Source organism: Malurus melanocephalus, unplaced genomic scaffold (assembly GCF_030028575.1).
Source record: "Malurus melanocephalus ecotype Western Australia unplaced genomic scaffold, MMel_1.1 scaffold_511, whole genome shotgun sequence".
NCBI classification, from domain to species: Eukaryota; Metazoa; Chordata; class Aves; order Passeriformes; family Maluridae; genus Malurus; species Malurus melanocephalus.
In genome coordinates this window covers 287,943-310,757 of record NW_026623743.1, presented here as the reverse complement: position 1 = coordinate 310,757, position 22,815 = coordinate 287,943, and the positions used below count along the sequence as shown (strand labels likewise).

General features: G+C 47.5%; 1 protein-coding gene across 1 annotated transcript in view; it reads right to left on the bottom strand.

Annotated features, from left to right (window-relative positions):
- Window positions 1-22,815, bottom strand: part of ILRUN (inflammation and lipid regulator with UBA-like and NBR1-like domains) — a 166,909-nt gene that overhangs the window by 5,443 nt on the left and 138,651 nt on the right. Inside the window, exons 2-5 of the mRNA XM_057381445.1 lie at window positions 22,633-22,815; window positions 10,853-11,007; window positions 7,393-7,590; window positions 5,505-5,833 (exon numbers count right to left, since the gene is read on the bottom strand). Of these exons, the coding sequence (XP_057237428.1) occupies window positions 5,505-5,833; window positions 7,393-7,590; window positions 10,853-11,007; window positions 22,633-22,790 (840 nt within the window). The 5' untranslated portion in view covers window positions 22,791-22,815. The remainder of the gene's footprint in view (window positions 1-5,504; window positions 5,834-7,392; window positions 7,591-10,852; window positions 11,008-22,632) is intronic.

The following is a 22,815-nucleotide window of genomic DNA, read 5'->3' as shown; positions in this document are numbered from 1 at the left end:
CCAAAATTATGCTAACCATGTCAATTAAACCCAAAATTWAGTTCAGCACAAGAGATTCCTCAGCATGTACAGCTCTGCACCACCTGCCACCCTGCACTGAGTATCTGACACCCTGGAATGAGCTCTCCTGGCAATGCAAGAACAGTCCCACAATCCGTGGCCATGGTCAGCTCCTCCTGATACAAGGAATTTCACCATGGAAAAGCCCCAAATCTTTGTTTTTGGGATTGCCACTCCTCACTGCATTTCACATACCCGAGGGTCAGTACTGGGCATGAGAATGTGGCAAAATTGAACCCCACTTGTTTCTTTAAGCCAAGTGAGAGCTGCTTTAGCGCAGACCCTGCACAGGTGACTCTCCCTCYCCTGTCCCATGATGTTTATTCATCATGCACAATGTAAGGGTTTGATACCACAAAATTCCAGCTTCTGCTGCAATGCAAATTACCAAACCYCTGTATGACATTTTCAAGCCTAATTATCCCCTCTATGCAACATTTTACATCACAAACATGCAAAAATAATTCTGCAGGCAATCACAGTTTTTCTGAGTTGTTTCAATTGAAGGATTATTCCCACTATTTTTGGTGCATTCCCATCTATTCTCCAAGTGGGATCACTGTCTTTACAAAAAGCTCAGCTGCAGCTTTGCAAATTCACTTCTTCCAGAATGTTCCCMAGAGGTAACTGCTCACTTGCTGCTGGGAGCACTGGCTCTTCACACAGACCAGTGTGTGAGAACACAGGACTGCGATTTTCCAAGCAAACATTCTGCATGACAACTAATGGTATAAATTGTCATTTGACTTGTGCTTCTAGAAGGGAAGTAAGACATTTTGGGAAGTTAAAACCCCTTGTGAATACTGAGCTCTGTAAACGGAGGCACCTGTGCTGGGAACAAAGTGAGGATTAAGYGAATCTTTCATAAACCATCACACACAGGCTTTCAGACAGCTTTTTATTTAACCTCTGTGACTGAGTCACCACCAATGCAGGTACACTTCCAGGGACAGGAGGTGGATGCACAGCTGTACAATGATACAGGAGTCCCCCAGTGGACACTGACAGTGGCCCCAGCCCACGCTGCCCATCCCCGTCCCCCTCGGGCCGCTCCTACCCTGCGCTGCTCCAACCTCRCTTACGTAAACTGAGCACAAACAGAGAACAAAGCATCCAGCACTTGTGTTTTATTCCATGCATGCTGTGCAAACATGGTGTGGCCGGGAGACCACCAGGAAGTTTAGGACTTTCTGGGAGCAGGCACTGGCAGGGCTGGTTCAGGTGCCCACGGGTGAGGAGGTGACAGGGCTCAGGTACCTGATTGAGTTCCCACGAGCAAGTCCCTGACATGCTGCTGGGCCASGATAAATAACAGGGAAACTCTGCTGTGCTGCACTGGAGCAATGCGGGGCTAAAATCAGATTCTCTGACACTTCCCACAGTCCAGGACATAAATTTCATGGATGAGCTGACAYGCAGCACCCAAACCACCAATCTCTCAGCAGAGAGCCAAACCAGCTCATGCCAGCCCAGCCCAGGCTGCWGTGCTGTGGGAGCAGCCACGGGAGCTCCAAGTTCAACATTCTCCCACTGTGTCTAAATGGATATAAACCTGTGGTGACCAGCCCAGTGTAAAGCCAGACACCAGGATTGAAGGAGTTTCTCTCCTCCACRGATGCAAACATTTCTGGGGCATCATCCTCATGCACAAAGTCAGTTTGATGCCCAATTGCCAGTAAAAGTACTTCTGTCTAAAGTTTACAAAGGTACTCCAGAAATCTGTAGATTGGAGGCCCTGGTTTGGGAGAAGCACAGCTCTGGAAGCAGCAACAACATTTAAGCTCAGAGAGGGGAAGCGAGTTAAAGTCTCCAAGGACACAGGGTTGGTTTCCCCTTAGGTACAGAAAGCTGCCAAGTAGCTCAGCTCCACACAGAATGGAAGGAGATGGGGAGCATAAACACAGCAGGAAAAAAGGAGTTCAGATTTTAAATCTATGAACTCCAAATATGTTTYTATTTCACTGGGCTTTGAAGAGCAGCATGAGCAAGGACCAGGCAGGCACMATTTGCTGTGGTGGGGATGATGCCCAGTGTCCTGTCTGGGCAAATCTTTGCAGAATCACTACTTCCATATGCAGTTTTCTGCATGACACGGAGAGAAGTGTTTCCTCAATTAATCTGGGTAGCAGGTTTAGATACAGATCTGTGGCTTTAATATAGAGATGTTAAGTACAATCTAAGTGTCAGGATATGGCTATTCACTTCTGATCTTCCCAGACATGGAAACCTGTTAAGGTTCCTTCCTCAGTTAAGCAATTAAAGTCTAATTCCCAGGCACTGTAAGACTGGATCTTGCACTTCTAATGGAAAAGCCAGTCAGAAGAGAGCAGTAGTGATCGTGCAGGGTTGCTATGAGACAGGAGTAAATAGGAGGAAGCTGTATCAGCCTCAGATCTCTGGAGAATCCAGAGAAAGCAACTGCCAGAGAATAAAGTATCTGTGCATGGGGATTTCTGGGCATCCTACCCTGCACTTAGGCACATCTTTACATCTAAGAACATGCAAAAACTCCACTGGGAACAGATTTAACAACAACATGCTTCAAACAAAGCCCTGACAGGCCCTGGCCTGCGGTGTGTGTGGAAGGTGGGMAGGGGGCCCCAGGGAGGTGGGTGCCATAGCAGGAATAAAGGGCACACCGTTTGTTCCAACCATGCCACAGGTTTCATCTTATCCACCTACAGGGAATTCTGTGTCTGGTTTTGTTTGTTTTTCCCTAGGAAAGCTCATCCCACTGAGCACGACACCCAAACCACACACACTCTGCTGCTGTATAAAAGCATTTTGAATGTTTCCAGGTGTGAAATGCTGCTGTACTTGTCTAACCCAGCAGCAGATGGCACGTTGGCGTCGCCACAGTCCTGACTCCAATGGGGAGTTCTAGAGGACAAGTCACACCTGCTCAGTGCACCAGAGGGAGAACTAATTCCGACAAGGTCTGGCAGCTTYGAGTATGTTTTACACCTGCAGATGCCAGAAACTGCTCGTTTTATCTCAAAGATTTCATGGTCTCATGCAYTGCATGACTGGGTGTCCCCAGTGCCTCTCAGCAGAGGAAGCCTCCACAGTCATCTGAGAAATATTTAAGCRCTTATTTTACTTCTAAATACAGAAYAGAGGCTCTKCTCAACACTTTAACTAAACCTGAACCATCCCCTTCACTCACCAAATGGCTTGTCAAACATGACTGGGGATTCCCTCCATCTCCCAGGTACACGAAAGGAGACAAAAACATTAGAGCTCCTGTTTAAGAGAAATCAAATCCAGGAATTCTGGAGTCTGTGCCACTGTCTAACCTACCCACAGTTCATTTGTCTGTTCTAGGACCTGAAATAAAGCCTTTCACATGAATATTCAATCACAACGCAGCAACTTCCAATGCAGTAGTTTCCCTTCTCCTCTGCAGCAGCAAAGTACTGGCCAGATTCCCTGGGGATGTRGAAAAGATAGGCCAGGTAGAGCTTTTCCCAACAGGTACTGGAGCTCCATCTGTTCCTCAAGTGATTCAATACTCCTGACATCACCTCTAATAACCCTTTTTCTGCTCCAGCRGCATCCCCAGCTGRGGGACAACATGCACACRAAGGGAAAAAACCAAACAAAACTGGATCTCCTTTTTCCAGATGCCTGGCCAGGGAATGGGGGAAATGTTCACTCGGCCATTTCAAACCAGACCAAGTGTCAGGGATGTCCAAGTCTCTCAAACTTGTTTACTACAGAACCAGTACTGTACCAATATGAATACTGGGTCTGTGGTAGAAAGCTTTCTGTCCCGGGCAGGATGGGCAAGGCTGGAACAGGACTCAGATCTTCAGATCTACCAGAACAGCTTCCAAAGGATAAGATAATTTATTTTAGTAAATCACAGAAAAAAAACAGCCTGCAGTAGAGACAAAAACACCCCAAAATCAAGTAGTTTTTCCTTATCACCCACGCCCAGCCAAAAAAAGACCACAAAGTTGTCCCTTCTGAAGCGAACAAACAAAATGTCTGCTTTAATCTCAGATAATCCATTTCAAATCCACCCAAGAATATTCTGTAAATACAAAAATAAACAAACAACAAACAACCCCAAAACAAAACAACAAGAAAAAAGGGAGGAAAGGTCACCTGCCCTATGTTTGGGGTTAGATTATAACCGCCCTCGGTTTCCTCAGAGCACAGAGCTCTGGGTTACCAGCTAAACCAGCTCACTTCAACCTAGTGACATCTCTCAGGTGGTGCTTCACTCTYCTGTTGGCTTCTCTCCCACAGCACAGCTGCTCCTTGCCACGGGCTCTGGTTCCTCACACCCACGGTTCTTTGAAGTTGGTCCCAGCCCAGCCCCTAAGGGAGCACCACGACCCCACCACTAAAGCAGCGACTTTCAGCACTGCTATTCAGGTGGTGTTTCACTGACAGGTGAATCAGTGCCCAAGCCATCCACTCCACTGTGRTGGGCAGAGCCTGGCAGCAGGAGCCAGCCCAATGATGGTGTTTGGGAGCACTAAGGGGGGGTGGTCAGGCTCACCCCGCACGTGCTGGCCATAAAAAATGTACAGCCCTGGGGCAAAGGTCACTAAAACAAGATCCACTGGCACAGGACAGGCAGATCATCCAGGGAGGAACTAAAGTGCTGTAGGTGAACTAACATTAGGGCTTTATTAAGTCATTCAGCAACCAAGTGTTATTATCCTACACAGCCTGCTCAAAGTACAGTAAAGCATTTTTAAAGGATTTTAAAAATCAAACTAGTTTGACATATGACAGTACACACCTACACATACTGCTGCATTAACAGGTGGATTCTGAATTGTAAATAATCCTGCAATTCATTTTTCACACACAAGCAAATAAAAACAGTCAAAATATCACTCAGACTCATATAGCATCCACCAAGCAAGCTTTTGAGAGAGATTTAAAGTAAAGATAATTTAAAAGTCACCTACAATTATGAACAAGACAAGGACACAGACAGGAACAGTCCTTTGATTGACTGTTCCTGCAGGCAGCTTCTGGGATCAAATGGTGAGCTCTGTAGTCTCCCCACACCAGCTAAAGAGAAGTTATCTGACTAATCTGAAGTTTGAGGGTGTGGTTATTTGTTCTCTGTTCAAAATTATGTCAAACTCAGGACACATCCAGAGAGATATTTTGACTTATTTGCACATGCAACCGGAGCAGGCTCCGGCCACTTGTGGTTACAGCACCCAAACAAGGTTATATAAATTTTAAGAAGGACTTGAAGCAAAAACAAAAAGGTGGATCTGGTAGAGTCTATCAGAGGCAAAAAATATTTTAATATAACATGAGGAGTTGGCAGAGTCAGACAGTCAAATTCAGAACCTTCCTTAGCAGGTCTGGCAGAAGCAGAAGGAAAGGGCTTTGCAGYTTGGAAGGAAGAGCAATTACACACCTGCCAGGCTCCTCCCCTACCCGTTCTCCTGCTCGCCCAGGGCACCTACCTTACTGTACGTCACTACCGACAAGTTGTTCGAGTGACTGCTGGGGGAGAGATTTACAGAGTTTTGTGACAGTCCATTCTGATCTTGTTCGATTTGGTCAGGAGCAGGCCCCCATGTGTTTTTGCTGATTGTGCCTAGCTCGGAACCCCCAGGGTCTTTTAGGTTGTTTTCATCTGGTTGCCTGTTCTTCTGTGGAGAGGCGAACGGGTTAAAGTTTCCTTCTACCTTGCGATGCGGCTGCGTGTTGAACTCTGTTTCAAAGGATGACAGCTGCTGTGTGACACCCAGAAGTCCTCCAACTTCCACGCTGAGGATCACCCAGATGACATCTGTGGAAAGACACACATTTGGGTTGTCACTAGGCAGGAGTTTATGAAGAAGGGGCAGGAGCAAAACAGAACATGAGTTCCATCTTATACACCAGCAAGAAAAAGACTTAAGCTTAAAGCACATTTTTATGAAGTCTCAACACTACTAGTTCCAGTGCCCCCAGTTTGAATCTTAGGAGCAAAGTAAGAACAGAGGAATTTTACATTAGGGGCTCATGACTTGCTTAGGGAACTCTGTATCCTGCCAGGGCTGGGACACAGCACTAATCTCGTGTGTGCATCCCCCCTCACCGAAAACTGTCCACACATCCCCACTGACCCCTGCACACACGCGCCACTGATCCTTGTATGCACATATACCACTGACCGCCCTGCACACACACCCATGGCCCCTGTAGACACACACGCATCCCCCTCCTCAGCCCCATCTGCGAACCCACACAAACCCCCAAAACTGACACTCCCCCCGCCCCATACCCGCCCCCACCGCGGCCCGGGAGCGGCCCCGCAGCGCCCTCTGCCGCCCTCCTGCGGCCCCGCGGCCCCGGTGCTGCCCCGGGCTGGCACCGCCGGGCCCCCACCCCACGATGGGATTCCCGGGACCGCCGGGCGGGACCTCGGGGCAGCCGACACCAAACCCACGAGCTCCGCTGCAGGGCAAGAGTCTCTCGGACTCGGAGTTTGGCGGCCAAAGGGTTTAATCTTCAGGTTCTGGCAAAATTGGAAACTTCTGGCAATGCTGCTCATGGGAGATGTTCCCCATCTCCCATGGTCTGGGGCTGGGAGCCCTCCAAAACCCGCGGCTTTATGAGCACATGGGACCAGTAACGAAAGCTGGACATGGAAATACCCCTGCCCATACCACAGGGACATACTGGGTCCTCTCCAGACACTGAGGAGCCACAAAGCAGTGCCAGTGTTGCCAGCAGCCCCCTGTCCTTCTTGGCACTAGTATTTTTGCCTCCRTGTGCCAACACCTCTCATTCAAACCCTGAAACTTGGGATACTCCCAACTGCCAAGAGAGACACAAAGGTGTTCTCAGTGTAAACTAAAGCTCACAGAAAAGGTGGAAAGGCTGCACTGAAGGCACATGTTGGAGGCCCATGCTGAAGCACCAGGCAAAATAGCCAAACGTGTTCTTTAAACAGAGAAATGGCTCACAGGGGATGCACTAAATCACTGCATTAAACCCTGGGCATTAACTTCTCTCATGAGGTTTTCACTACTATTTTATGCTTATATGCAGTTCACTATGTTAGGTAATGGAAAACTGGGAAAGAATCCCAGCAAGGACTGACTGGGAGAGAGTCTCCAGGAGAGCTGCGCACATCCCTTTGTTTTCCAGAGTTTTATGTAATCTGTAATTTGTTCCAGTGCTTAGAAAACACTGACCGAGACAACAAAGCAGCTCCCTCGATGTTTTYCTCCACTCTGTGTTCTATATTTAGGCCCGGGGTTGGCAGACCTCTGCCCTCCCACTCTGTTATCAGAGCACAGCCCAGGGGCCAGCCGTGTCCCTGCTGTCCCCAGTGGGAATGCTGGCAAAGGGGCTGCTCACCTCCGTAGTAGAGTCCCGTGGCAGTGCACATCCGCCACTGTCCCTGATACATTCCGGCGGTGCTGGGGCTGCACATCTGCACGCTGACATCGGCCATCTCCTGTGGCTCCAGGGACCTCACCATCACCATGTTCACATGGCCAAACTGGTCTCCACCGACGTACTTCAGGCAAACCCCTGGGGGCCACGCCTCTGTCCCTGGGAGTAGACAGGAGAGGGAATTACTGACAGCGCACCAGCAAAAGCTTTGTCTGTTTGTGTAAGACTGGATGAAACACGCTTGTTAAAACAGTTGTGCAATTGTTGGATGGTCAGAGGGAACAAAGACACGCAGGACACAGCAACAGTGGATGCTGAGGAAGCCTGGTTTTCAGAGCGGCCTTAACTGGTACATTTAGGTGCAGCCTTAACTGGTGCATAACCAGTGGAAAAATTGATGTTTCTGTTTCAGTAATCTCTAGGACTTTGCTATACAGAAAAATTCTCAAAAGTCACAGTGTAATGGCTGAAAAAACCAAACAAAAAAAACCCCACTCCCAACCAAAAAAAACACCTTAATCTACACACACCTCCCCTTCCCCAGGGCCAGAGGCATAGACARGGGCAGAGCTGTGTGGGTGCCCCCATTTCTGTCTCCCTCCATGAGGCTCCTGAACCATGCCACATCAAATACTTGTTATTTATATAAAGTGCTGGCAACATTTCCTTTCAGGGATTCATTTCTTCCTAAGCCTGTTAGAAGTCTCAAAAGGAACTCATAATTTGAGCTGTAACTGAAGTGCCAGCACTATTTCCGAAATGGATTTATTTCTCTCCTTGCACCAACYCTTTTCTCAGGCTTGCAAAGGTAGMAAGGGTTGTGAACACACAATTTATCTGTGGAGATCCATGTTTAGACTGCAGACACTGGAACTGATAGCGTGACCTGGCAATCAGWGAGACAGAAAACAGCTCCTGCATGCAGGCACAGCTGCCAAAGATAACAAGTGCTGGGGCAGACAGAAAGGAAAAGTGCTTTTGAGACTCATGAAAAATCAGTTTAGCACAATTTTCTTTTGCTTCTTCTCCAGTCACGTGATATGACTAAGCCAACGACTGAGAACACCTCCTGCTCAGCTGAGGATGACGGAAATGGCTACGGAAAGCCTGAACCACCATGAAGCTTGGAACTGTTCCGTCTGGTCGGAGGCGAGCGCGCCGGAGGCTGCTCTGACCTCACATTACCTCAAGGAGCATCCTTTGCAACAGCTTGCCTGCTAATTTAATCCCTGTGGATACTCCAGTGAAGACAYGGCAAGGACTGGTTTTCTCGTGAAGTCCTTGTTTGTGGAATTCACAACCTCACAGGGAGAGCAGGATGTGCACAAGTGCAGTGRGATGTTCAGTGTGGGGGATGTACCAGTACAGCAGGGAAGGTGCTGAGAGAGCAGGGCTCTGAAAGAGGAGCTGGGTGTCTGGCTGACCTCGGCCWGGGGTGTGGGGCACTTGAGCATGAAGTCTCATCTGCAGAGGTTGCCAGCCCAGCAACATGGTTTAGTTTAAATTATTTATGTGATTTTTATCGGGTTTAATGGGTTTAGGCTTGCAAGGTGCCTAGAACGCTGCAACTGATAAGCCTCATAAAATGAAATTATGATTATGTCATTCTATTTCAGTACACTCTTCTCTCTGGAGATGATAAACTGCAGAGAGTGTCCTGCAGAGCCAGCAGCAGCTGGGGGCAGAGTGGCAAGAGGAAGCCAGGCTGTTATATCCTGCTGCTCTTTCAAYAATGGTTCTAGTACACAAATTGCTCTTTTGGCAGACAAGGCCACCTYGTCCTGCAGGTACCAGAGCAGGGCATTGTTTTTTACTGACACACAGGAGAACCTGACTGAACTGAGCTCATAGCTCACATGCCTCAAACTGACAATCTCTGAGCTCTTCCTGTCACACTCATCAGACCTGCAACGCTCCAGTGACACACGCCTCAGGTATTTTGTGTTCTAGAACTGAAATCATGTAATCAAGGACTCCTGTAGAGCTGTTAAAAACCTTGGCATTGCTTCAGTTATCTGCCTAACAAGTAGATATTATCTGAAACACTACAGCCCTTTGATAATACACCTTAATTAAACCAAAGAATGGTTTTCAAATGCTGCAGTCCTCCTCACACTGCAGAGTTATAACCAGCATGTGAAGCTTCACTTCCTTCACTACCAAACCCTGGCCTCCAGCACCATTGTTAGGACAYGGATGGACAGTGTGACAAGACAGGTTTGAACCACACAGAAGCCAAAACAAATGTCAGCCTCGCCAGGAAATTCTAAATCAAAATGAACTCCTGCCTCTCATTTTAGAAGCCCCAGGATTTCAGAAGGTGAAATATTCCAAGAACAATGAAACATCCCCTGAACTAGGATGCTAAATTAAGGCTGATTCTGCCTGCAGGAAAGGGCTCATCAGAGGAACAAGGAAGGGAGGAGTCAGAMGGGCCCAAGATAGAGGTGTAGTCATAACACACATAAACTGAGATACTAAGAGGGGAGAAACAAGATCTATCACACTTACTAGATTTGTAAGACCTGTATTTGAAACAGTTATAAAAAATTGCCAGTGAACTTTTCACATAACTGGACTTTAAGCACGTTTCACGTCACCCATTTTACTTTAAAACAAAAGGAGGTAGAAAAACTACACTGAAATATTAAACCGTTCCTCTAGAACACATTCTCTATAAATCAGTGTTCTTAAACATCCCCCCRTGTTCTGATGAAATCTCTAACATATTTGGTGTGGTTTTAGTCTCTGCCATACTGTGATATTCAACCTAGGTACTGTAGCTATTCAGAAGAAGAAAAACTGCGAGATGAACCTGACTCGTTGATGACTCCCAACATCACACCTCTGTGTGAGATTGTTCTTGCTCACACAAGTACAAGCAGGTCAGTTAAATTCAGACACACAGTTGTAAATCTTCATGCACCATCCTGTCACTGCACTGCTTGAGGACAAGGGATTCCTTTGCATCCCTGGATCTCATTTCCCTCTCTGCATCCCACCAGACCAAGCACTGGGAATGCACTTTGCCCAGCCTCACTTCCTGGATCCCACTCACTGCTTTGACTTATTTCAAACTGGAATGTCGTTACTCTAGCCCTGCACCTCTCAAAATATGAAAAGGCAATTCTGCCAGAAGTGAACCAGTCACATGACCCTTGTGTCACTGCCTCATTTGTCCACAAGTTTCCTAGAGTTTGTGTGGTGGCACAAGGAACAAGACCRGTGACCTGACTGAGCTGCACATCCTGCCACAAAATGCTTGTGCCAACCCAAGAAGAGGAACTTGCATGGCCTGGCAGCACCTAAGGGTGGCTCCAGCCCAGGTGAGTGCACATGAACCATTTGCCTCAAGCCAGCATCCCTCCTATTGGATCCCAGCACCTGCTGTGTGGGGTTTGCTGCAGTCCAAAAGTCTCACCTGTGTTCTGTATCCTCCACGTTTTTGTAAACTGGGTATCAGGAGGGATGGACTCTCCTTCACCTATGGTGACATCTTCCACAAACGACATGGAGGGGACATTGATATTTGGACTCTCRAAATCATAGTAGGCTCCGATGGCAGCTTGTAGATTCCTGCAAAGGAAAAATGTGCATTACAACCTGAAGTACAGGTGGGTCAGGCGCTTCACACAGGTACACATGTGTCATCCCAAACAGTTCAGCAAAAATAGCTCTGGTGCTCATGTGTTTTTTAAAGCTTCTATCTCTATTCCACATGGATTCTCCCATATAACAGAGCTCAAAATACAGCATTTCTCTTTGCCAGGGACACTGCTTTAGATCACTTTTCTATTCCACTTCTACCTTTCCTGGAAATCTTGGAACTTACAAGTCTTGGAGACCTCTACTCCAACAGTTCTTTACGAAACTCGCTGAACAGTTCAGGAAGACACTGGGAGAAGAACCATGCCATAGGAGGCAAACACAGGGCAGTTTCTTCACACCAGCCTTGTTACCTCACATTATTTCAAAAGGACCAAACCTCTCCATTTTATTTTGGTACACAAGGTCCAAAAGGAGAACAAGGGGAACAAAACATGAAGAACACTCTTCTGATAACTTTTAGGGCCAAAGGGCACTGGTAGCTACTCCAGCCTTGGTRTTTTTGAAACATACCATCAGGTATGAACTGTTTATTCATCAATAAAGTGCCTGCTCAGCTCTGGCTAGTCACAACTCACAGGAGCTTACAAACCACCTGAGTCAAAAGTTCTCACTGAATGAAGATAAATGACAGTTCGAGTCTGTGATATATTAAGGACATTCAGAAAGCCACAATGCTATTGATTCCTGAGCCAGGGTGTAGTTACAACTCATGATAATTAATGTGAGAAGAGGAACAGTCAGGCAGGAAGAGGATTCATGAGCCTTAGCTCAGTTCCACGATATACTATTAAGTCATTACGTAAGTGTTTGGCAAGTCATGTAACTCCTCTGTTTATACACGTCTGAGAGGTTGTGGCCCTAATTTACATGTTGTGAGTGGGTGCTGTGAGAATGGAGATGAGTAAAATCTCCCCAAACGCAATGGGCATAACAACTGCTTTTTTATTCATGATTACAGAAATCTGTGTTGCTTTTYTGAGCAGGGTAGAAAAAATAAAAACAAAACCAAGGCTTCACAAAGTGGGAATCACTACCAAAACCAAAATGCTGCAGAAGCTGCTCTGTGTGGGCACAGTGACATATTGAGGGGCTGGATAGCAGTGGGGTGTCATGTGTCCGAGTCAGAGAGCCAAGGTGAAAGCAAGAGAAACATTTGCAGCATGACCCTGACCAAGAGCAAACACAGGGCTTGTGGGGCTGCTTGCCAGCTGGAAAGAGGCTTGAAACAGTGAGTAAAGAAACTGCCTCCTGTTCAATTCCTGCAGTGTTCATGGCAAAAAATATTCAAATCGGACATTCAGGATAAAATCCAAACTGCATGGGAGCAGTGTCACTTTCTCCTCATGGAAAATTCAGGGGACCCGAATTGCAGCACCAGACTGGGGGAMAACAGCAGGGGGTAGAGCCACTCTGGGTCCACTGGGAGAGGACCCCATCAGTAGGGCAATCAATCCATCCATCCCAGCAGGCAGATAATCGCTGTGTGAGTCACAGGAGTTCCTGACATTCTGCTAAGGAGCCACTGGAGGAATGTCCTGCACAACATGGCCACAGGGATCAATCAGCAATACAGCAACCCCAGCCTCACAGCCAGACCTTTGGCACCCATGACGAGCGGACTTTGGTCCAACACAGGAGCCACCGGGTCCCATGCCGTGGCCAAAAYTCTGAATTCCAGAGCAGAAACCATGATTCAGCCTGAGGCGTTTTCTACTTAGGAGTGTCAGGGCTCTATTTAATCCCGCCAGCTCAGTCAAATGCTGCAGGAAGGGGCCATGTCACATTAGCCAGTAAACAGAGACAAATGCTCAGTTTTACGTCACCAACCGCCTGTTGCTTATACACTGCACAAGATTTACATAACTCACACCAGGGCTGTGCCAAGAGACTCCTGCTCGCTCACCCAGCTAACACCATGAGCTGGAGCTTAGTTTGCACTAGGATTTCTTCCTGTAGTACAGCAATCCAAGGCAAAAGGTATTGTAGGAGATACAAAAGACAGCAATGCAGCTCTTTCTCTTTCTAATCCTCTACTACATAACTACATTTTCAGACRGACCACAACATCTTGTGAGTGATGATTCCGGAATCAGCRGTACTGACGTTTTATKGACATTGAGAGGAAAAAATAAAAGCTCTGAGGGGCAGATTTCTACTGCAACTCTTTGTGAGGCAGCCTAGCTGTGTTTATTTGCTGGGCTGCAAACAGCCTTCAGAAGGYAGTGGGCTATTTGTGCACACAGGCCTGGGGCCAGCACTCCCATCCCGGGGTCATATTTCAGTGCGMTTTGCCATTGGGAAACAACAACACTCCTCTGCAGCATCGAGTTAAAAACTAACTAAAGAACAACGCATGCTGGAAACAGATTTGCCCCCGTTTGTGATTAGATATTTCCAAACCCACCTCCCCACTCCCACCCCATCCCACGATCAGTGTGGTGGGGGGTGTTTGGGGTGAGCCCTTTTATGTGTTTCAATGCCTCTCGGACTTCCCAGTAGAGAACTGAAAAGAAGCTTCCAGAAACTGAAGAGAAATTCACAGTGGCAAAAGCCAAAGTCAGGATGACAAAGCAAATCTGCCTTGAGTTCACGTTCTTTGACACAGACAACCCCAGGAGATAGGGACAGAGAGGCGGTGGCCCTGCTCTGTGCCAGAGGCACCTCCAGCTCACACCTCTGTCGTGTTCTCAGCTTGCACAACCACTGCTGGCTCTATCACACTCCTCCCAACACACACTGCTCCCCTCCTCCCTTGCCCCAAAACCCCCAAGATCAGTCTGGAGGGCAGCACTCTGGGGAAAATGCCACTCGCAGAAGCAAACTCTCTGCAACCTGGTGATGTGCAGGCAGCTGAGCCTAAGCAGCACACCCTCCCACTCACCCTTCTGCCACAGGCACAGCATCAGTGCAGCTCAGAACCAAATGTGACCTTAATGACAGAGATGCATTAGGACAAACACACTCAAGGCCCTGAAATTTGTATATTTTTAAATAAGTATTTGGGTTTTTTTTTACTCTTGTTTACCCTTGTGCCCAGCTGTAACTGCATAGCCCCAGCTGCAGACACTGCACGGACAGGCACAAGGGTCAGCCCTCAGAGGGTCGAGTTATCATCTAAAGGCTTCTGCTCACACATCCCTGCCTGCTTGATTTCACTCCTCAGTGTGACTTACACCACACTACTTACTACCCTCTRCTCTCTGCCATAGGAGATAAATTACTATTATAAACCAAACAACTCTGCAAATCCAGCCAGCRTAATTGACATGATTGAGCTCTCCTAATTACAGGGGTGGCCATGCCACTCTTTCTTCACAGGGCCCTCCAGGTCCTTACATTCCCAAAATTAAGCAATTTTTCCATTTTTAGAGCAGTTCTGGACCACAGCAGTTTGTAGCCCCGCCACACGTACAAAGCAGGTCTGACAGGATCCAAGCCCTAACTCCCGGGAAAAGCCTGCAGTCACAAGTCACCCCAGCGATGGGGTGAACCCAGGACTCAGCAACGAGCTCAGTTTTAGTCCTAAGAGCGAAATTCCGGAAGGAGGGAAGTAGGAAGTAAATACAGGTTATAGCTCCACATCATCAACCAAACCYTCTCTAACTCCTTCCTCTCCAAGGGCATCCCATGACTCCTGGGTGTCAAGTGCTTTTCCCACACAACAAAATGTTCCTTTTCAGATCAATCCTTATGTTCTCCTGCTTCATTTCAAACCTCAGGAGCTAAATTACAACAGTCAAGTTAAAACCTTCTCTGCTAATAGCTCTGGAGACATCCCTTAACAACTCTTCAGTGTTAAGCAAAGAGGTGGCTCATCCTGAGCCCTCCTTTCCCTTCCCGGATTTTCCAGACAGCCTTTTGTTATGCTAATCCAGTATATTTAGGCATTAATTATTTAAAGTAATTCAGTGTTCAAACTTTAAAGTCTTTCAAATCAGTACACAAACTCGAGGTCTGCTCACACAATYTCCCTGTCCTGCAAACGACCAGTAGCACATAGGTAAATGGAAATTGGTTTTTAATTAGTTGTATCAGACTTTTTTTAGGAGACTGAAGACACTGAAGCACCAAGGCTGCTGAGKCCTCAAGCAAAGCAGGGCACGGGCCCAAGACACTCCTGCTTCCCAAAATATGGAGAATTCTTTCACCATAGAGAAGTTCAGTGTCTCAGAAGAAAAGCAGTATAAGTAGGTGCTTCGAACATACAAGAGGAGGGACATTAGAATTTGAACCATAAATGTTACAGTAATCTGCAAGCTTTCATTTATTGTCAAGCTCCTTGACAAAGAGAGCTGAAGGAAAAGATGTWATTTTTTTAAAGAACAGATTTTTGGAGGGTAAAAATTCAAATCAAATCACAGCTTAAGCTCAAAATCCAGCCTGCAAATGTCACTCTCTCTGGCTYCTGCCCATGCTCATAGCACAGCACCCACCATGGCCCACTCCTGGGGAACACTGCAGGGCTCTGGCTCTCTGGAGCTGTTGGAGAACACAACAGACASAATGCTCCCTGCAACACCGAGGGCACCTTCCATTTAGAATTTCAGACAGGAYACAGCTCTTAAGTCATGCAGAGGCAGGCAGCAGAGGGTATTTCTTAGGTAACAAATGACTTGCTCATTGAAAGGAAGGTGTCAAGGTCTGTCCCCAAGGAGGGCAGGAGCCAGGCAGCTGTCCAGGCTGGGAGGTGTGTTCTCTGTATGCCCTCAGCACTCACAGGGTGCAGTGTTTTGTCATGAGCCAAGCAACTCAGGTGACATCTCCTGGAAATATGCAATGCAGACACTGGGCAGTGCTAAACAGCACAATAAAACCCTCCGCACAGAACACGTGATGTAGGACACCTCGGACTCCTTCTGTAACTCAAGTCTCCACCTTCACAGACCTCYTCTCGCTCTCCAAATGCAGTGTGTAACCAGGCACCATAGCACCCCATAAGGTGTCTATTGTTAAAAAACAAAAAGAAAGAGTGCAGCAGATGGACARTTTCTCACTCCTAAATAATGGAGCTTCTCTACATTATACAGGGGGGAGAGACTAAAAAAGCATATGGGGGACATTCAAGTGAGGCAACCTCTTTTGCCTCTTAGTTTCCACYATCTTAGTTGGATGTTCTTCACCCCAGCTCTTGGGGACCTGGATTGCTGATACTCCAGGCAGGGACRTCTMCAACAGCTCCTAYTGCTGCTGAAGCAGGAGATGCCTCAMTCCAAACCTTGGAGAAGCCCAAAGCGGGTGGGGGAAGAGACATGTACATCATGCTGCAGGGAAGCACTGCTACCTTGAGCTTTCAATTCAAACGTTCAATAGGGATGACACATGGCAATTAAGTGCAAAGTCTCAAGATGTTTTGAAGGASTGGAATTTTAATGAGTGAATATCTTTCAATASAGAGAATTTCAGAAAGCAAAATTTCTGTGTCTGTTTTCTTCATTCCTGACCCCTCTTACACTAAAGTTACACTAAATTCTACACATGAAGTTGGGAAACTACCTTGGAAGATGTCTGATGATGCRAAAGGACAACTGAGAGAAGCTGAAAGCTTTAGGCTGAACTTACACAGCTGAAGGGGGGGAGGGAAGAGCTGGCTAATTTAAAGCTTGAGTATTTTTTCAATGAAAACACAGAAAAATATTTCATTGTCTTAGTTGAAAGCAGCAGTTCCACATACAAGTGGGATGTTCTAGGAAGAAGACAGAAACCTGTGGTGACAGAAGCAATCCTGCSTCTGCAGGGGCAGCACAAGGAGAGAAACTGAGAACCCACAGAAGAGGCAGAGCATCCTCAGAGCACCAAACCATCAAAGGAAATCACTTTCCCTGAGCGGCTTTAATGTGCACAGAAACACCCACAGCAGCTGCTGAAACCTTCCTGAGATACCTGCACAGGGCTGAGCACATCACCTGAGCACAGTGAAACACCTGAGCACAGTAAAACAGCTGAGCACAACCCCTTTCCCAATAGCAGCACCACAATGATGCTGCTCCAAGCAGCAGCCCACCGAACCATCCCCAGCAGCTGAGSCCTCTCAAAGCAGCTGGTCCCAGCAGCTTTAAGAGGGGGGTTAAATATCCCGAGAATGTCCCAGCAGGAGCTGCCACTGAAAACAGGCAACAGCTCTTCCCAGTGGAAAGTCATTGAGAGCTGCCAGTACACAGGAGATTCTGTAACTGCCAATTCCTCAGTGCAAACTATGTCACCAATCTATAATTGTCTGCAGGAAAGTGAAGGGGGATTAAGCTGCAGAAACTGAGAACAAGTTTGGGCATGTAAGGCGAAGTCCAGCTGGACAAAAATTATATTGCATCCACTTCCCAATTCTGCTACAGTTACCTGCTTATGCTTCCATGCCACAGACACAAAACTTTTAAATATTTTGTACCTTGGAGCACAATTACAGTATGTTCCATAGTTATAAATACAATTTCTTTAAAGTCTACCTTTCATTCAAAATAATCAGGTCAAACACTTGAGTTGCTCARGAGGTGTGGGTTTGTTTTTTTCTATGCACTAGATAAAAGCTTCCAAGAAAATATTTTAAAATTGTTTAATTCTGTAATGTTGTTATTTTTAGTAGCATCAGGAGACAGCTGTGGACACAGAGAGGTAGCAGTCTGCGATGGTTCACATGCATCAAGACCCATCCACTATGTTTCAAGTGAGCCACAACAGACCAAACAGTTTAAAACCTCCTTTCCCTCCCCAGCCCGAGGGTGTAAATGACCCCACACATGCTGCAATCCACAGCCGAGCTCCCAGACTGTCCTGACATCCTGGCGACAGCACATCAGCAAGCACCAGATCTGCTTCTGGGGTGTCACTTCTGCCTGTGAGGACAGCGTGTCAATGCTGTAACCAACTGGGTTACAGTAAGATGGACATCAAGTCCAAGCCCTCAGCTTCCCTCTTCCCTACTAAAGCTTATCAAAACCAAATCAATGTTTTGAGGCAACCCTTTCTCACCAGATTTGGCCCAGCTGGTCACCATAAACAAACATTAACCAGACCAGAGWCACACCAAGATACAGATTGCTGGACAAACGTGTCCTGAGTCACAGAAAGAACATGGGACTCTGGTCTCTATCACCTGATAAGGATGACGGGAAGCAAAGGACCAGGAGCACACACCCACTGCTGTCACCACCCCATGGATGCAGGGTGAGGAATGAAATTCCACTGGCATCCCTGAGGAAGGAGGATTATTTATTTGGAWGATCAGGTCTCAGTTTCCTGCCTCCTGCATGACACAAGGATTCCCCACCAAAGGGAAGTGGTGTCAAAACCGAGCTCAAGGCCTATACAGAGCAGTGGCAAAGTTTTCCTCAAGTTCATCAGAATGTGGATTCAGTTTGAAGAGCCGCCCAAACATCTGTTCTCTGAGGATACCTGCATGCTGGATTTTAAGGGCAGTTATGCTAACACCTGAGGTTAAAAATCAGGAGTAGTGCTCCCACTGTGGGAAACACATCCTGTGTGAGTGAATCCCCTTGACCCCGTCTGTTCTGTTAAATTCTGAGTGTCCTGACTKCTTACACAAATATACCTCAAGTATTTTTAGTCCTGGGAAAASCAATTAAACCCCTATTAGCTAAATCATGTCTTCAGACCCCAAATCAAGTACATCCACTTCTGGGCAATACATGTGTTCCACTGGATATAAAGAATTTGAACAGCCCACCCAWAGGGAYAGAAACGTGCATCTATAAGGCAGTTTTAGCACAGAACTGCCCCACACCTGACACAAGAGTGAACAAGGTTTTACTGCAGATTTTTGCAGTATAAATAAACTCACCTTCATGCAACACACCACCTTGGCAGTACTAGTTAAACCAYGACACAGGTACAAATTCTCCKAAACAGATGAAAAGAAACACTAGGACCTCCAGAAGAAATCTGACARCCTTACAAATAATGACCTTTTTCACCTAAAGCTGGATCCAAAAAGCTTTGTTACAATAATGATTTTTCCCCCCACACAATTGAAACCATCATTATCTGACACATTTCAATTAAATATCACACCTACTGCTCTAATAAAAATTCAGCTTTCTAAACAAAAGCTGARAAGAGAATGTAAAGAAATATTAYATGTAAATTACTGAAATATGCATTAGTTCTTCCAAACTGGGATTCTCTCAGCCAACTGCACTAAATATATGGATTTTAAATCCATCACCATTAACTACTKCAAACTAATTCACTTTCTCACGGAATTAAAGCAGTTCCAAGCCTCTCACCCACAAAGCTGGCACACACTCCAGTTAAAAGAAAATTATTCCTTTTTCTTGTCCCAATACAATTTCCACACTAGCTTTAGAGGAATCCAATGACTTTTATGGAGTTCCAGGAGCTCCCTGTGAAGGCAGGCCAAGGCCAAAGGGGTTCAGACTCACTCCTGCCCATCTCACAGACCACTGTGGAGCTGCAGGCAACACGTGGGACCTCAGTGCACCACAAAATTCCCTCCCATGAGCCCCCTGCCTCCCAGTTGTGGTGGGGCCCAACATCTGGARGGGAGGGAGCAGAACCAAGGGGGATTTGATGCTGGATGCACCAAAATGCCCTCCCACTCCACTACCCAGGGTTTCCTCCCAAGAAGAAACGTTTTGGCACCAAAACAGTTCAGTTTTGGTTCYGCTTTTTGAATAAAAAGTTCACTTTTGGTTCTAGGCTGAAAGTGAAAGCTCAGCCTCTCTCTCTGCAGCCACTCTGAAAGGAAAATAAATAATCAAATGGTAAAGCACGATGGTGCGTGCTGCTGCTGGGGAAGGCAAAATCGGATTTATGCAGCAGGAAGGCAAGAAGTCAGCACAGAAAACAGACAGAACTCTAGGAAAGTGTTTAATAAATACCAGGGCAAAACAAAGGGTTTAACCTGTATTTCCTGCAGATCAAGGAACAACCTCAGAAACTTTGGATGCATATGTTCAACCCAAAGCATTTCTGCAGCACTTAATAAAACCAGCTGGCAGTTCCTTAGCACTGCCCAAGCCTGACAGAGGTCTGAAGGGGCACTGAGCATTCCTGGGAACTAGAAAAATTGATACAGACTTTTAGAGGCTACTTACAGGTATTCCTCCCCAATCAGCCACTAATTTTCCCCCCTAAATTGGCCAAACAAGCTATTGAAAAATAATTCCTTTATTTCAGCGTTACTGCTAATTCACTGTAAATCCGTTGACCACAATTACTAATGATGCTGTTGGAAATGGTCCTTCAAAGCACATTAAGCTCTGAGTGCTCCCCACTGTACATGAAAGGCACAAAGTGGGGAAGGAACTGCAGATCTGGAGATGATAGTTATTGCCAAAGAGCAGCTTTCACACCTGGGAACAAGTTCTAGTAAAATTATTTACATCTTTGTTAATTAATTCACACATGGGACATWGATATAGGGAACCTGGATTATCCAGTGTGTGCACTTCTGAGCTCCCTCACCATTTCCTGCAGGCGAACATCCATCCTGAGGCAGAAGGAAGGGATCATCCCTGAAGGAACGTGCCATACCTTTAACACATGGAAAAGTGACCTGATGGTCTCGTCAAGGCAAATTATTTGCAGGACATGCTGGTGTCAGAAGATTCTGACCCTAATTCCAGGCCATAGAAGGCAAATTTAGTAGGGCACTGCCTGAATCACCTGGGGAGTGTGGATCACACAGGGCCCCTCAACGACAGGAGAAAGGTGCTTCCAGAACAGGAACACGTGCCCTGATTGTCCCTGCTGAGGGACAGCAGGGTTAGTGCAGGGTCAGCCGGGCCAGGCCAACAACCCTGAGGCCATACAGGAAGGGGTGGGAGCTGGGCAGTGGGACAGGCACAGGGCAGAGCTGCCAACTGGACACACCAGCACAAGGAATGGCACCAACCTGGGAGAGAAGGAGCAGCCCCTGCCAGGCTAAGAATGGGCACTCACACGGGCTCTGAGCCCTCTCAGTCCCAGGCTGTGTTTATTTAAACACACCACCCCAACAGGCACRTGCCCATCCACCCACAAGGCTCATCAATTAATACCTTAGGAAAAATTTCAAAACCAATGTTTTCAGAACCAAACTAGCTACTGAAGTTGGGAAATTAAAGCTCTTTTAATAGTTTTAGATCTTCTTCAATTGCAACTGAAAGTTTGAAAAAGCCCTTGGTTCTGAGGCTGGATTTGAAATGCTGTTATTTCAAACAAGTCAATACTCCTGAATGAAAAAGAGCTGCTTCAGCACAAACCAGGAACACTCTGGCTACACAGAGAATCTTCAGGAGTAACTTTTAGGTTCAGCTCTGCTCCCTGCTTTCCCCAGGAATCTCACAGAACTCGCCAGGATTACACTGCAGTAYCAGTTTTAGTCATATCACCAACACATGGATGAGATGGGAAAGCATCTCCTGGGAACCAACCATTTCTTCCATGCAAACTCCTGAACTCCGCRAGACCTTCTTTAGCATTGTGTCAGCTTACAAAACACAAGGAATTACTTGCTATTCCCCTGCTCCCTCTGCAGATGTATTTTTGCCACTAAAATAAAATTCAGAGCTGTAGGAGGAGGGAAAAGCAAAAGCAAAAAACTGACGAAGTTGTCTTATCACTGTTTATAAGCTCAACAATTCCACACAAGTTTTCTCCCAACTGTTGATATCCCGACGTCCCCGTGGATTTCAGGTTTCAAAGCCGAGGTTTCTGGGTTTGATGTTATACCTCCAAGCAAAGCTTAGCTAAGTGATCTCTGTTCACCGTGTCTGAAATACACAGCATTTGTTTGCTCTCCTGCGACCCCCACGATCCAGAGCTTTTGGGTCAACTCACTTTGGAGACGGGCAGAGAGGTAGAAACGCTCTAACGAGCCAAACCCCCCGACTCACACAGCAGCTGTTCCACAACATTCTTTTTACAGTCCCTGGGCTCACTGCACCAGAACACTCCTAGTTTATTTTTCACACTTGCACTGAGTATCTGCCCTGTTTGTCTCGAACTGCAGCTTCCCTGATAGCCTATGCCTAGTTTTTCTTTAGGCAGTGGCAGAGAATCTTTATAAAGACAAACATGCACCGAGTGTCAAAGGACTTAGAGAGACCCTCAGTCCATAGGCAGCCGCTGAGTTTTCCCMAAACACCCCGGTAACTCTCACACGTGCACCGTGGCCACTTCCAGGCTCCCACAGCGCCTTTCTGCCACAATTTTCCTTCCTCTGAAGCTGTCTCAATGTCGGGGCGCCACAGCCCGTCCCTGAACGCAGTCCCCGCTCCCTGCCCGCGGGTCACACGCCCCGTGTATCGGTTCGTCACTCTCCAACAGCTCCGCGGCCCTTGGACCGGCGAACTGGCAAACCCGCACCCCGGGCCGGGGTCGAGAGTCAGCCCCGTCCGCCCCAGCCTCGTCCCGCTTCCCCACCGCCATGGGAGCGGCCCCCGGCCCCGCGCCGCCCGCCCGGCCCGGGCAGGGGTCAGAGGGCCCAGCACAAACACCGCCCGTTCCCCCCGCCCTGGCGGTGCCCGGGGCCCTGGGGCGGCCGGGCCGGGGGCAGCCGGGCCCGCGGTCCCTCAGCCCCGCGAGCCCCCTCAGCCCGTCCCGCCCGCACCCCCCCCGCCGGCCCCGGGCCCGCACCAGTTGGTCATGTCGAGGAAGAAGGCGCAGCCGGCGGGGCTGAGCTGGAAGCCGAGCAGGCGCTGGAACTCGCCGATCAGCACGTCCTTGTCGGTGGTGCCGAGGCAGCTGAACTTCTGCATGAGCTCCGCGTCCAGGTCCACGTCCATGCCCTCCATGGCCGGGGGTCCCGGGGGCTCCGCG